General features: G+C 43.1%; 1 protein-coding gene across 2 annotated transcripts in view; it reads right to left on the bottom strand.

Moving 5' to 3' along the window:
* The window catches only part of INPP1 (inositol polyphosphate-1-phosphatase), a 105324-nt gene that overhangs the window by 39406 nt on the left and 52677 nt on the right, over positions 1–13241 (bottom strand). For both annotated transcript variants that reach the window (XM_069225903.1, XM_069225904.1), the window contains exon 4: positions 663–863. In XM_069225903.1, coding sequence (XP_069082004.1) covers positions 663–863 — 201 coding nt within the window. The remainder of the gene's footprint in view (positions 1–662; positions 864–13241) is intronic.

Below are 13241 nucleotides of genomic sequence, written 5' to 3'. Positions count from 1 at the left end.
AGTTTGATTAATGGTAAGCAGTAGGGACTTATGTCCACGTCAAGGAAAATAAAGAGGTCAGCTATTCAGAAATTAAAAGGCACTCATAGTAGACATGTAAAACAAGAAAGGAAAATTCTGGTGTACATAAAGCATGGATTTCAAAGATTCATTAAGTATGTTCGATATCGGTGTCTTTTTACAAAAATTGGCACGGATTACAAAAAAGGGACATAGAGCACTGAACTAATTAAACAAGATGTTGCCTTTTACATAAATTAAATTTTGCGGTACTCTAGCTCAGTGGTTCCAACCTGTGGTCCAGGGACCCCTGGGGGTCCGTGAAGCCTCTCAGGTGGTCTGCGACTGCATAGAAAATTGGATAACCTTAACAAATTAGGTCCCCAGCTTTCAGCAATGACTCAGTGTGGGTCCCCAGATTCCAGTAATGATAAAGTGGGGGGAGGGGAGGGTACAAAATTCAAAAGGTCGGAAATCACTGCTCTAGCAGAATAAAAAATAAAAGTGGACATAAATACATAAACCATTACATTATTTTGTTCACAAAGAGACAAAATGTGTCTTTTGCTTTCACAAACACTACATGTAAGCAGCTGAACGGAGTCACTGATCCATGATTTTCCACTACAATATGATTAATGTGCTCATGTTTTGTATCTTACCTATGGGGTCCACCCATATCCCCATAATACTTTGTGGGATGTCCACATCCACTTTATCCAGAGCTGGATCCTCAAAGGCAATATCCTGATGAACAACCTTAGCCAGCGCTCTGGATGCAGCCTCATTACCATCCAGGACGACGCTTAGGAGGACGGCGGTCTCTTGCTCAGTAGGACAAACTTTTACAATGACCTTTTCTCCTTAAAAATCAAGAAACAAATAACATACACAGTTAAGTGCAAGATAGGCATTATAAGATTGTTCTTGCCTACAGAAAATCGAGCATGCATGAAGGAGTTCCGAGAGCAGATTTCAGGGAGTATTATTTTTAGTAGAGATGGACAAAGGAGGAAATGTATTTCACTCGCCTGTCTGTTACCAGAATTTTCATGATTTCTGAAACGTTTGGATGAACAATAATAATTGCAACTTTTTCTGCAAAATGTGTCTAAGTACCACTCAGTGTTCAAGGTTCGACTAAATAGATCCATTCATACTGCTTTGCTGACCTCTAACAATAGTCCTACTACTCAGCAATGCATAAATCTAAAATTGATTATATAGCAAAAATACATTTTTAACTAAACGTGTATACATGGCAGCTAGTAACACTAGATGGTAATGAATTTGCTGATATTTTAAATATGAACTGAATTACCTGACAATATAAACCGACTATCAGCCCTTTAAGTCAGTTAAACGGATGAGCAGATGGTTAGAAACTCACATGACTGAAATAGGGCATTTTCTGATGGTTAGTCTATTCTTTTGAACCTGTGACTACAGGCACATACACACTACAGCGACCTGTTACCAAATACAGATAGTTCGAAAGATTCTTAATCGACCTAACAAATATACCCTGATGCTTCCTATTAGAAGTGCAGCATATCATTCAGTTATAGGAGTAGTCAGGTACTGTCTGATTCACTAAGCTTTTTTCCATGAATAGATGTAGCCCGATTCACTAAGCTTTTTTTTATGTGAGTAGATGTAACATTCTTCTCAAGACAAAGGAGCAACACTTAGGTCTGAAATAATCTACATTAATTTACAGACATAACTTTATGAATCAGACACATTGGGGTGATTTAGAGTTTGGCAGCGAGGGTACAGACTTCCCTATTCTACAAACTGCAGGCCCATCTGCTTCATTTAGTGTATGGACCTTCAGTATGTTGATGGCAGAGACTAATTCGCCGTGAGTACGCTTCCATTAATATCTAGATATTAATGGAAGCGTACTTGCGGCGAATTGACAAGACACACTAATCTGGAGTTATTATAGACAAAGGGCCATATGTACCAACGCATTTTCCCATAGACACAGAATGGGTAAAACCCTTTGATACATCTGGCCCTCAGTGCATAAGGGGTAAAGGAAAACCAGAAGGAAGAGTCTTTAATAGGAATCAACAGCCCTGACGAAGTCATGGGGTTCACCTTCAACAGCCTGACTGAATAAGGGCTGTTGGAGGTTTTGCCATTTGTCTGCCCACCCTATTTTGAGTCGGCAAACAAATGGTAAGAGTTAATTCTCCGTCACTGTCAAAGATGCAGTGAAAACTCCAAAAAGACCATCTCATAATAGGAGAAAACGGCCACAGCAGATGGGTTACTGGTGCAGGTGGTTGAGTGTCATTGCTTTATTGTAATTCCCAAACCAGGATGATTTTGATTTTGAAAATAAATAAAAATTGTGATGTTGAGAGAGTCCTCTGTCAAACTTTCAACGCATTGACAAGAACCTTTGTGATGGTGCTTCCTACCAATGCAAGAGATGTCCGCTGGGCTGGCAGACATCTGTAAATATGGCAGGCATATACTCCCTTAAAGCAATGGAGAACTTAATTCTATCATCCTGACTGAGCGAATCCCATCTGCTCAACTCCCAATCAGGACAACAGAGCTGGATTTAAAAAAAGAAAAAAAAACAAAAACATTTTTTACAGACTTTTTTCGTTGTCTTTGGAGGCAAGCTAAGACGGTGCTTTGTGCAAACACCTTTTTACACCTTACTACAAAAGCAGGCATCTGGAGGTGGTAACGTGTGGTGTAGGAAAGTAGCCTCTTTCTAGCATGGTTACCCCCACATTTTGCCTGTTTCTCAGTGTATTTGACTGTGTTCACCTGGATCCTGCTAACCAGGACCCAAGTGATTATGCTCTCTCCTCATAAACGTGGTTGCTTGAACCTTTTTAACCCCACATTTGGCACACTGGTGCCCCCATGTAAGTCCCTAGTATATGGTACCTAGGTACCCAGGGCACTGGGGTACCAGGGAATCCATATGGGAGGCAGCATGTATTATGCAACCCCTAGGGTGCCCATGCAAAGTCTTCTGCAGGCCTGCAGTTGCAGCCTTCTTGAAAGGATGCATGCACCCTTTTACGACCAGGTCATTGCACCAGGTCACTGTAAGTCCTCCCTACGGCAGAACCTCCTAGCCCAGAGGGCAGGGTGCACAGTAGGAGGGCCCAGATGGCAGGGTGCAAAGTACCTGTGTTTGAGGGCACCCCTGCCCTAGCAGAGGTGCCCCCACAAACTCCAGCTCCATTTTCCTGGACATGGTAACTCTGAACCTAGGCATGTTTGGTGTCAAACATGTCGGAATCATACCCCAATACTATTGCAAGTATTGGAAGTATGATTCCATGCACTGTGGGGGTTCCTTAGAGGGTCCCCAGTATTGCTACCACCAGTCTTACAGGGTTTTCTGGGCAGCCCAGCTGCTGGCACCCCTTAGAGACAGGTTTCTGCCCTCCTACTGCTCGATCTGATCAAAGAACAAAGGATTTCCATTAGGAGAGGGAGGTAACATCCTCTCCCTTTGGAAATAGGTGTGAATGGCTTGGGAGGGTTAGACTCTCCCAAGCCACTGGTTTGCTTTCAACAGCACATTTGGTGCCCTCTGTGCATAAAGCAGTCCACACCAGTTCAGGCAGGCCCAGCCCCTGCTCTGGTGCGAAACTGGACAATGGAAAGGGGGGTGACCACTCCCCTGACCATCATCACCCCAGCGGTGGTGCTCAGAGCTCCTCCAGAGGGTCCCTGGATTCTTCCATCTTGTCTCCAAGGTTGGCAGGGAACTCTGGGAGCATCTGAGTGGCCAAGCTAGGCGGGTGACATCACAGCTCCCTCCTGATAGGTGCTTACGTGGTTAGGTGATCTATCCCCCCTTTCAGGGCTATTTAGGGTCTCTTTCTTGGGTGGGTCCTCAGATTCGGCTTGCAAGATTCCAGCAGGACTCCTCTGCAAACTCCACTTCAACATCTGGCCACTAGAACCGCAACAGAACCCTCCAGGAACCGACAATGCTGCAATCAACAAAAAAGACTCTTCTGCAACTTTGTTTCCACGTCTCCTGCCAGCTTTGCAAAATTTCCCCGGCCGTGCACCCTCAGAAGACTGCAACTCTGTAGCCTACACAAGAATAAGAAGGAATCTCCCTTGGAGTGAAGGATTCACTCCCCTGTAACTGCAGGCACCTACAACAGCGATGACCAGCTGCGTGGATCTCCCCTCATCTCGAGTTGCGTGGTTCCTGGGTGATGGTCTGGAGTAGTCCTCTTGGTCCTCTCTGCCAACTGTCCAACTTTGGTGGAGGTAAGCCTTTGCCTTCCCACGCAGGACAGTACCCCCATGCACTGCATCTCTTGAAGCTACCAAGGCTTGTTTGCATCGCCTCCAGTGGTTCTTTAGGCGACATGTAGCTCTAGCCCCCAGCACTCCATCCTGCAAAGCAGAGTCTCCTGCGTGGTTTTACGGCGGCGTGGGATCCTCTTTTGTGGTGCTGCATGGGCTTCTTCGGCGACTCCTGTGTCCCCGTCTTGTGGGACTCCTGTGGGTGCTGCCTCTGCTCCTGTGGAATCTCTGTGACGCTGTGGGTCCCCTGTGACTCCCCCTCCTGGGCTGAGTCCTCCTGGGTCTTGCTGGTACATGGCAGCACCACTTTTCCACCAACAGCGAGTTTGCCTTTGCCAAGGCTTGTTGTTGGAATTCCTGCACGGACACCCATCTGTAATCGTCCTTCCTGCGTGGGACATCTTCTGCATCCCCCAGAAACTTTTTGCCAACTCCAGTGCTGCAGTGCTGACCTGTTCTTCATCACCTTCGACCAACTCCTGCGACTACAGCTGGGTGGGTAGTAGCTCCTACTCCTCCTGGACTCCACTGTGACTCTTGGACTTGGTCCCCTCTCCCCACAGGTCTTCTTTCTTCAGGAATCCACTGCTGGTTTTCTTGCAGTCTTGTCTGAGTGTCTTCTTTTCCTCCTTTTGGGTGGTTTGGGGAAAATGCAGTGATATACTCCTGCATTCCTGGTCGCTGGGATATACTGTGTTACTTACCTTTGTAATTTTCTAGTACTCCCAGCCCCCCTCTACACATTCTACTCACCTAGGTTAGGCTCCTGTGTTTGAATTCCATTTTTTTAGGATTTGATCTGTGCTCCTCTTAGGGTCACTATTGGATATTGCTATTTGTACTGTTTTCTAACCTTTTCTATGCCTATTTCTGATTACTAGTGTATATCTTTAGTGTATTATTTACCTTCTTGTTGACAGTTGCCCTTCTAGTATTTTGTGGTATTGTGTTCCAAAAATAAAGTACCTTTATTTTTGTACAACGGAGTGTTTTCTTTCATGTGGGTAAGTGCTGTGTGGCTACAGTGGTATCGCATAAGCTTTGCATGTCTCCTAGATAAGCCTTGGCTGCTCCTACACAGCTACCTCTAGAGAGCCTGGCTTCTAGACACTGCCTAAGAGGGGATACCTAGACCTGGTTTAAGGTGCAAGTACCTTGGGTACCCACCACACACCAGGCCAGCTTCCTACATGTGGCAACAGTGTTTGTGCATATTTGTTGAGAGGCATTTGATGCAGTGATAACATGTTCTGTTGTTTGAATTGCTGTGTTTTCATGCTACATACTTGCACTTTGATGTTGTGTTGTACTGTGTTTATTGTCTTAACATTCTATTTTGACTGTTTTGTTGTTGTTGGTTTTGTTATGTTTAAATCCCCTTATGCAGAGGAAGTGAACAGGGTGTACTATTTTTGTTGTGAGAAAGTGGGGAATGCTGGGTGGTTGGAACTTAGTAGATTTCCACTGAGTTCTTCATAGGCATGCAAGGAGAAAACATGATTTTTGCCAACGTTTGAAGCCATTCTGTAGCACCACCCTGCACTTCTATGGGTGTCTATTTTTCAGAAATGTCTGGGTTTGTTAGGTCTCCTTGAGTGGTCAGGCCAAGCCAAGCCAGACCCAAATAAAGCCTCTAGTAACATCAGCAAAATGAGTCAATGTTCACGGCCTATCGCCATGGAATCTTGATGACTCCATGTCAATAGGCCCGGCCATACAAATGGAAGTGCTGTTTTCATTGAGAAAAACGCAGTACCATACAATAGTAAAACATTTGTTATTAGCAATTGAATTTCTATCCATTTTGTGGCTTCTAAATGTATGCAAAAAAAGAACACATTTTGCAAAATGCCATCTGAATCACAATAGTATAGATAGCCCCAAATTCAAAATCATTATTAGCTGGAGCTAAGGTATGGCCTCTTTTGGGCAGCCAGCAAACATCGTAAATATTTCTTCAACCAGAAGGGTGTGGCACATGTAACAGGATATCACTTTTGTAAATTGTCCAACAGTGCACAAAATAAGAAAACATTGTCACCCACTAGTTTTTCTTTCATTATTATTGTTTCATTTCAACTATTAGTTTCTTTGGGAAGACCCTGAGCGAGCTACACAAAAAACCTCTTGCAAAATTTCGAATTCTGCCTACTTTTCAGGAACGTATCCTTTTGGGGTTCACCCATTCATACTTATTTCCACCACAAGCTGCAAGCAGGTAGAAACAACAAACAATAGGAAACACGGACTACCGCTTAAAGCGTTGCTATATTTGCAGCCGAAAGCACCCGGATGCCTTTAAAGTTCTTATACAAATAACCATATATCACTGTGTAAGGAGGTAAAATGGCACCGCCCCAGTTCTTCAGCTAATTAAGACATTAGCCCAGAACTGTGACACAGACTTTATTTTAAATTAGCATTTGCAATGTTCACTTAGTCATATCGTCCTTTATCAGTTCAGCATAGAAACAGACTAAAAAATGCTATTTGGTGACAACAGCAAATATACTCCGGACCATTTCCCAACATTATTAAAAAAAATATATACATATATAGAAAATAGCATTTACTTTGGGCTAGGAGCAGTCTTGTAGAAATTAATCTACAAATTATTTCTACAATTAATATTGTAAAAATAATGACCACTGACAATTATATATAATTTGCCGAAAGCTTAAACAGTATTCTTTTACATAAAAACATCTGAGCAAAGGCCTGGTATTCCACAGATGGCTGAAATAACCTTGAAAAACAAAAAAGGGCACATGATGTTCCATTGCTTTAAACTAGTGACTACGTCTGCCACTACGTTACCATTCGTTTTTGAAGCATTCCGTACTGAACCATACACATGTACAATGATTTTTTAAATGTAAAGGGTCACTGGTAATAGAAGTCACACAGTGTCACACAGTGTCCCATGAACAGTTCAACAAAGAGGTGTATTGTTGTAAGTGAAAGCAGTATTGCAACCGTTAAGTTTACACATTTAACTTTTTTACATGGATTTGTATTTTCTCTGTTTTTCTTTTAATAAAAGTCAAACCTCATTCAACTCCTCTTCCAAAGGAAATGGATGAAGTGCAGTGCAGGTCAAAGGAGAATCAAAATCCAACACATATTCCATCCACATTTATGCAAACCTCACACTAAATTATATGTTATAGACAGAGGCTAGTTTACTCACGTTGTTGAGCCTATACTTGAACTGATATTTGCCTCAGACGATTTAATTACAGTAGCACAGCCGCATGATTGTACAATGTGGCACTCATCTTTTTTTAAAAATTGAACATAGTACTGAGTTGGTCCCTGTTCATCATTGATCGCCCATTTCTAAGCGGAAGGTTATCAGCAGCTTGCTGTCTGTGGTGCGTGCCTAATTAAAGGAGAACTCCTGCAGTTTATGTGACTCTGCTCAAGTTAATTGCCAGGTTTAGTTGATAAGTTACTTGGAATTATAGGTTCTGAGTGACATCAAATAGACAACAAGAGCGAAACCTGAGTTATCTATAATGTCAATCAGAACCCCTGAGGTGAAAAACGTCCCTGTAATTCACCATTAACAGTCTGTAATGTTATGCTATGCATGACTTCCAAAATCATCTGTCCTTGCTTATAAATGCTAGGCTGAGGCAAAAGGGTGATGCATAATATGCCGCTCCGCACAGTCCCAAACGTGAAAAAATGCCTTACCTGCCAAACTGAACCAAGACCCATCATCTTCCTACCCTTTTTTTCCAACCTCCTACAGCTGTGCTTTATGCTTTCAATCTAAGCAGACAAGAACCGCTGCGCTGACAGGCTCTGAGATAGCATCAAATACACAAAAGGTGATGAGGAATGCTTGCAATTTGTCTAACTACTGGCAAACACTCGGGGTAGCTTTCCAACACACTGATCGATTGCCCACGTGCCACCTCAGTTAAGACCCAGCCATACTCCTTTCAAACTTGACACTGTTCCAAAAAGAACAGTCCAGCTTGAACTGCCAGGGCAGGTCCTCCCTGAACCAAAGCAAGTCAAGTCTGGTTCCGGCCTGTGGGGCTCATCAGTCAGGAATAGCCTGGTTCCAGTGTCACAGTGAGCACTGGACCCACATTTGGGAATACCCCTGCCACTTGGGCTGGTTCATTACATACAAACGGTGATGGGAGGAATGATTGCAATTTGTTAACCACTGCCCCCAATCGCTCGGGATAGCATTTCAACCAATAATAGCAGAAGCCATGCATAACAACTTATTCAACATGTGGGTGGAGTTTAGCTGCTTTTGTTGTGGATTAATTTTAGCAGTTTGCATGGGCACACTTATTTTAGCCCCGGGCCTGAGGGCTGTGCCCTTTTACCTCGTTTTTTCATGTATTCCTTTTTATTATTTTAGTATGGCTTCATTTTAGCGGTGATGTTTTATTATATTTATCAGCTGCCTTTCCGCGCAGACATTTGTTATTAGTCCCTTTCCATGACATTTCATCTTGTGCCTCTGCTCAAGGTTGTACATGATAACATACCGAGATTCGGCTGTCCAAGAGTATGGACTCAACCATACACAAAAAGATGCATTATCACGTCAGGTCAGTTCTTAGAAAACACCACATTTTATTATAAAAAACACCACACTCTTTAATAAGGTTAGAGGGGACATTCCAGCCAGCCATCTTACACTGTACCATAGGGTTGCAGCTCTGCTGAACTTGGCCTTGTTGCTCCACCCACTTGGAGGAGTGGGGTGCCAGCAGATCACAGGCAAACCCCTGCTTATTATTCAGGTATGGGGGATAGGGCTTCCTTCCAGAGACTAGGTACGGGCAGAGAAAGAGCTATCACTGCTATGCTCTCATGTAGAAGCTAGAAGTATGAGTAGGGATTTAGATTCACTATTGTGACAGGATGCTGGGACTTTTATTTGTTTCACGCTCATGGTCAAGATAATTATCATACTGTGTTTCATTTTCATAATAATCACAGCTCATGCTTTTTTTAAACATAGAATGCAGTTACTTCAATAAAATATATTGAAAGCTCTCCTGCATTTGTCTCTCTTCGCATGTTCGAGACTTTTGCAACTGAGAGAAAGGGGTAAGATCTGTTCTACCACGACTTTCCTGAGGAGTCAGTGTCATGTGTCAGACTGCCACAAATCACCTTTACTTTCTAGGTTTGGGTGAGGTGCTGCTAGCTAGCTGAAGGGGTTAGGTCAACAGCTGCCAGACAGTGTGGGTTTGACTCTGTCACCTACAAGTGGTGGTGTTGCTGCCCAATACCAGAAGTCTTACCCCCACTGTAAGAGTCCTAGAAACACTCTAGACAGAACAGCTTCAATTACCTTTTCTATTTCATATTGAAGGACACCTTCTACACTCCGATTCTCACCAGAACTAGCAAAGGCCAAGCAAATGTGCAAAGCTCTGGAAAGGCTATGGCACAAATGCTATTCTTTGGAAAACATGATTAAATACAAAGAGGGATTAAAACATCACAGGTTACAGTTTAGCCAGGCAAGATCAGAGTACTTTGCTAAGCAGATTCTTTCCAACAATAATGGCCCTAGAGAACTTTTAATAGTTGCAACTCAATTGTCCAGCAAAAAACATGCACTGCTGGGCAAGCCACATTCCCAAGATCTACGGAACTCATTGTCTTCTATTTTGTGCACAAAATTCAGTAGTTTTACTGCACCTTTCAACCTCTTTCCATGGATATTGCCTCAACCTGGGGGTACAGTTCAAACATTGACCATTGTCTTCCTGAGTTTAAGCCTATTTCAGAAGAACATTCTGTATATCTACTCAAATACATTAATCTGGTTCCCTGGATGATTCCTGTCCGGCTAGAATATTTTGCAAGCTAGCTGTACCCATTGGACCTTTCTTATGTCAGCTTATCAACTCTTCTTTCCAACCCGGAACATAGCCATCTGACTAGAAAACAGATGAATGTGCGCTTTCACTATTAAAGAAACCACCCCTTGACACAGTCACACCATCCACTAGCCGTTTTGTGGAAAGGCGGTCAAAACAGTTGTCAAATCAGCAGTTGTTTATTTCTAGTCATCTCTTTAATTCTTTCAAGGCTGGCTTTCGTCTCTACCACACCACTTAAGTCATATTCAAAGCAGTTTAGAATGAACTGCGTATCAATCAATCAAACAATCACAAAATGTATAGACCGCACTACGTACCCGTTAGGGTTTCAAGGCGCTGAGGGGGGGGGGAAAGGGGGGGCTGCTGCTACTGGTCGAAGAGCCAGGTCTTGAGGAGTCTCCTGAAGGTGAAAGTCATACGCCCAGGTTCCAGGGCGTATGACCCTGGAACCTGCCTTTGACATTGTGGATCATCCCTTGCTGTTGATAAAGGCTGGTACAAATCGGAGTAAGCATGCAAGCTTACAATTGAATCCATTTATTTTAATGACCAAACTCAGGTGGTTATTATGCCACCCTTTAGAGTCTCTGCCAACCAGCTGATGAACAGGAATCATACATATAAAATATACAGATAGTGAAAAAAATTGAAGGTGCAGGGTATTTGGATTTGAATCTTGTTTGAAAACATTTAGGGCCATATGTATGAACACTTTTTCCCATAGACACAGAATGGGTAAAAACCTTTGCTACATCTGGCCCTTAGTTTCCAGCTTACACACAGCCTTTACCTACATCATCCCACAGTTTTAAATATTCATGTGGCCCGGACAGATGATGTTGTTTGCTTACATTTTGTTAATGGAATGAAAAGCAGTTGCTGATTGTATGTTCGACAGCTGTTTGGAACTCATTTCGGACAAACCGGAGGTTCTGTTTGTTGGGGCATCCTCTCACCCCCTAGTTGGTCTCCCAATTGGTGGCCTCCTGAGTTGAGATTTTGACCTACCAGTACATACGGTTCATAATTTGTGAATTATCATGGATAGTTTTTGACTTCGACCCCATAAATTGAGAAGGTTACTTCCTCTTGTTTTTAACAATTCAAGATTCTGCCGAAAGTCTTGCCTTTTATCCCTAAATGCTACAATGATGAGATACATTAAGCTTTTGTGGAAGTGCGTTCAGACAATGTGAATGCCGTGTACTCTGGGCTACCAACTTATCAAATGTATCATCTTTAAGTTGTACTGTACTGGCCAACTTCTTCATTTAGCAAGGCATGATCAGATTTAAAACCATCTTCAAGCTCTTCACTAGCTTCCAGGGGAAAAATGGATATTTATTAAAATTCTGTACATTATCTTCAAGGCACTGCATATTATTAGTCCTGTATTTATCAAACATGATATCTTCCCCCCAGATCTTTACAATCATTCTCACAGTTTCCAAGATTATGAAAGTGTACAAGGATGGGAGATCATAATCTGCTTAGACTGTGACAACCAAACAGAACTATCTTGCACTTTCTTGCTCTTTTTTCTTGTAAACTAATCTGCCCACTTTGAAGAAAAGATGCCTAAAACTTGGTTGTTATTCTTGCATTAAATGTTCTGCCTTTCACAGTCTCTTTACAGTTTCTGTATAGTGGCAGGACACCTCCAAATAATTGTGTGCTCAATTAATAAATAAAATAAATCTTATTTAGCCATCCACCAAAACAAAACCCTGCTACACAGTACACAGGACAGGCATATCATCAGTAACCAGTCTCAATGGCTCCCAGCTGCTTGATTTTTATAAATCAAAATCCTGGATCTGCCAAGTGTGCACAGACTCTAAGACCAGGAAGGAAAGTCATGTTTGGTGTCTGAGATATTGTAATTTAAAATCATCTTTAATGGTAAAGTTGGATTTTAAGTAAAACATTTTGAAATGCCACTTTTAGAATGTTGGCATTTTTCTGCCCTATTTATTGCCTGAAGCCTGTGCTGGGTCACATGACTGGATGTAGTTGGCAATTGGACCTTGTATATTCCTCCCAGACACCCACTTAAAAGAGGGGTTATGTGTGCCCAGATGGGCCATGAGGCAGGATGTGGGGTGGGGGAAGCGGAAGTGGGCACAGTTCCCCTTGCAAGTCAACAGGTTGTGTCCTGCCTTCACACAAAGAACTTCACAATAGCCTATTATGCCTGTAGCCAGCCTGTAAATGTTCAAGCTCTTTTTAAAACAGTCTCTAGGAACTTCTCCTACTTCAAAGAAGGTACCAGGTATAAAAATAGGACCTTCAGACCCACTCTTCAGTTCAGTCTCTGGACTGTGGACTCCAGTCTTGTATGAAAGAATACAAGTCTGCCCTTGTATTTGCTCTTGAAGACACATGATTATAGGGAAACAGTATAGTGAAAACTGTGGACTCCCTCATAATTGTTGGGACTCAAGTATCCTGCCCTCAACTGTCAGTTCTCAAAACACTTTGCAGTAGTCATACGCATACTGTTAAAGTGATAGTTTATAAAAACACAAATAAAGAAAGCAGAAACCCATCCTTCTTGTTTGAGTTGTTTAGCTGTTTATTTCAATTAATTCTCATGTTAATGTGTGCAATTTTTAAAGAAGAGATAACCAATATCCCTTGATAAGAGCAAATGAGTCATGAAATAAGCTACTTACTTCCTGTTAGTCCCTTTCTGGCCATTAAAAGTTTGGAAATATTGTGGGGCGTGGCGTGGCCGACCAGCAAGATGGCCGCCACCCCGTGAGGCTCTGCTTGGCGGGGGAATAAATCCTCCCGCTCCTCCTGGTGAGCGGCTGCCTGATTCCCGGGTCGAACAGAGAGCAACGCGGAAAAGCTTTAGGAGGCTGCGGGTGGCGGTGGAGCCGTTCGGACGGTGGAAGGTGAGCCAGCCTGCCCAGTGTCTCTGGGTGGGCCTAGCCGCACTCGAGGGAGCCTGGGTCTCTGCTGAGGAGGTGGGCCAGGCCGCTGCGTTCTCCCGAGTGACACGGAGGAGCAACCCCTTGATTTATTGGGCCGATATATGCTCCCATAGCTGGGGGTGGA

Source organism: Pleurodeles waltl, chromosome 3_1 (assembly GCF_031143425.1).
Source record: "Pleurodeles waltl isolate 20211129_DDA chromosome 3_1, aPleWal1.hap1.20221129, whole genome shotgun sequence".
In the NCBI taxonomy this organism is placed as follows: Eukaryota; Metazoa; Chordata; class Amphibia; order Caudata; family Salamandridae; genus Pleurodeles; species Pleurodeles waltl.
The sequence above is the reverse complement of the archived record's forward strand: the minus strand, read 5'-3'. Positions and strand labels throughout refer to the sequence as shown.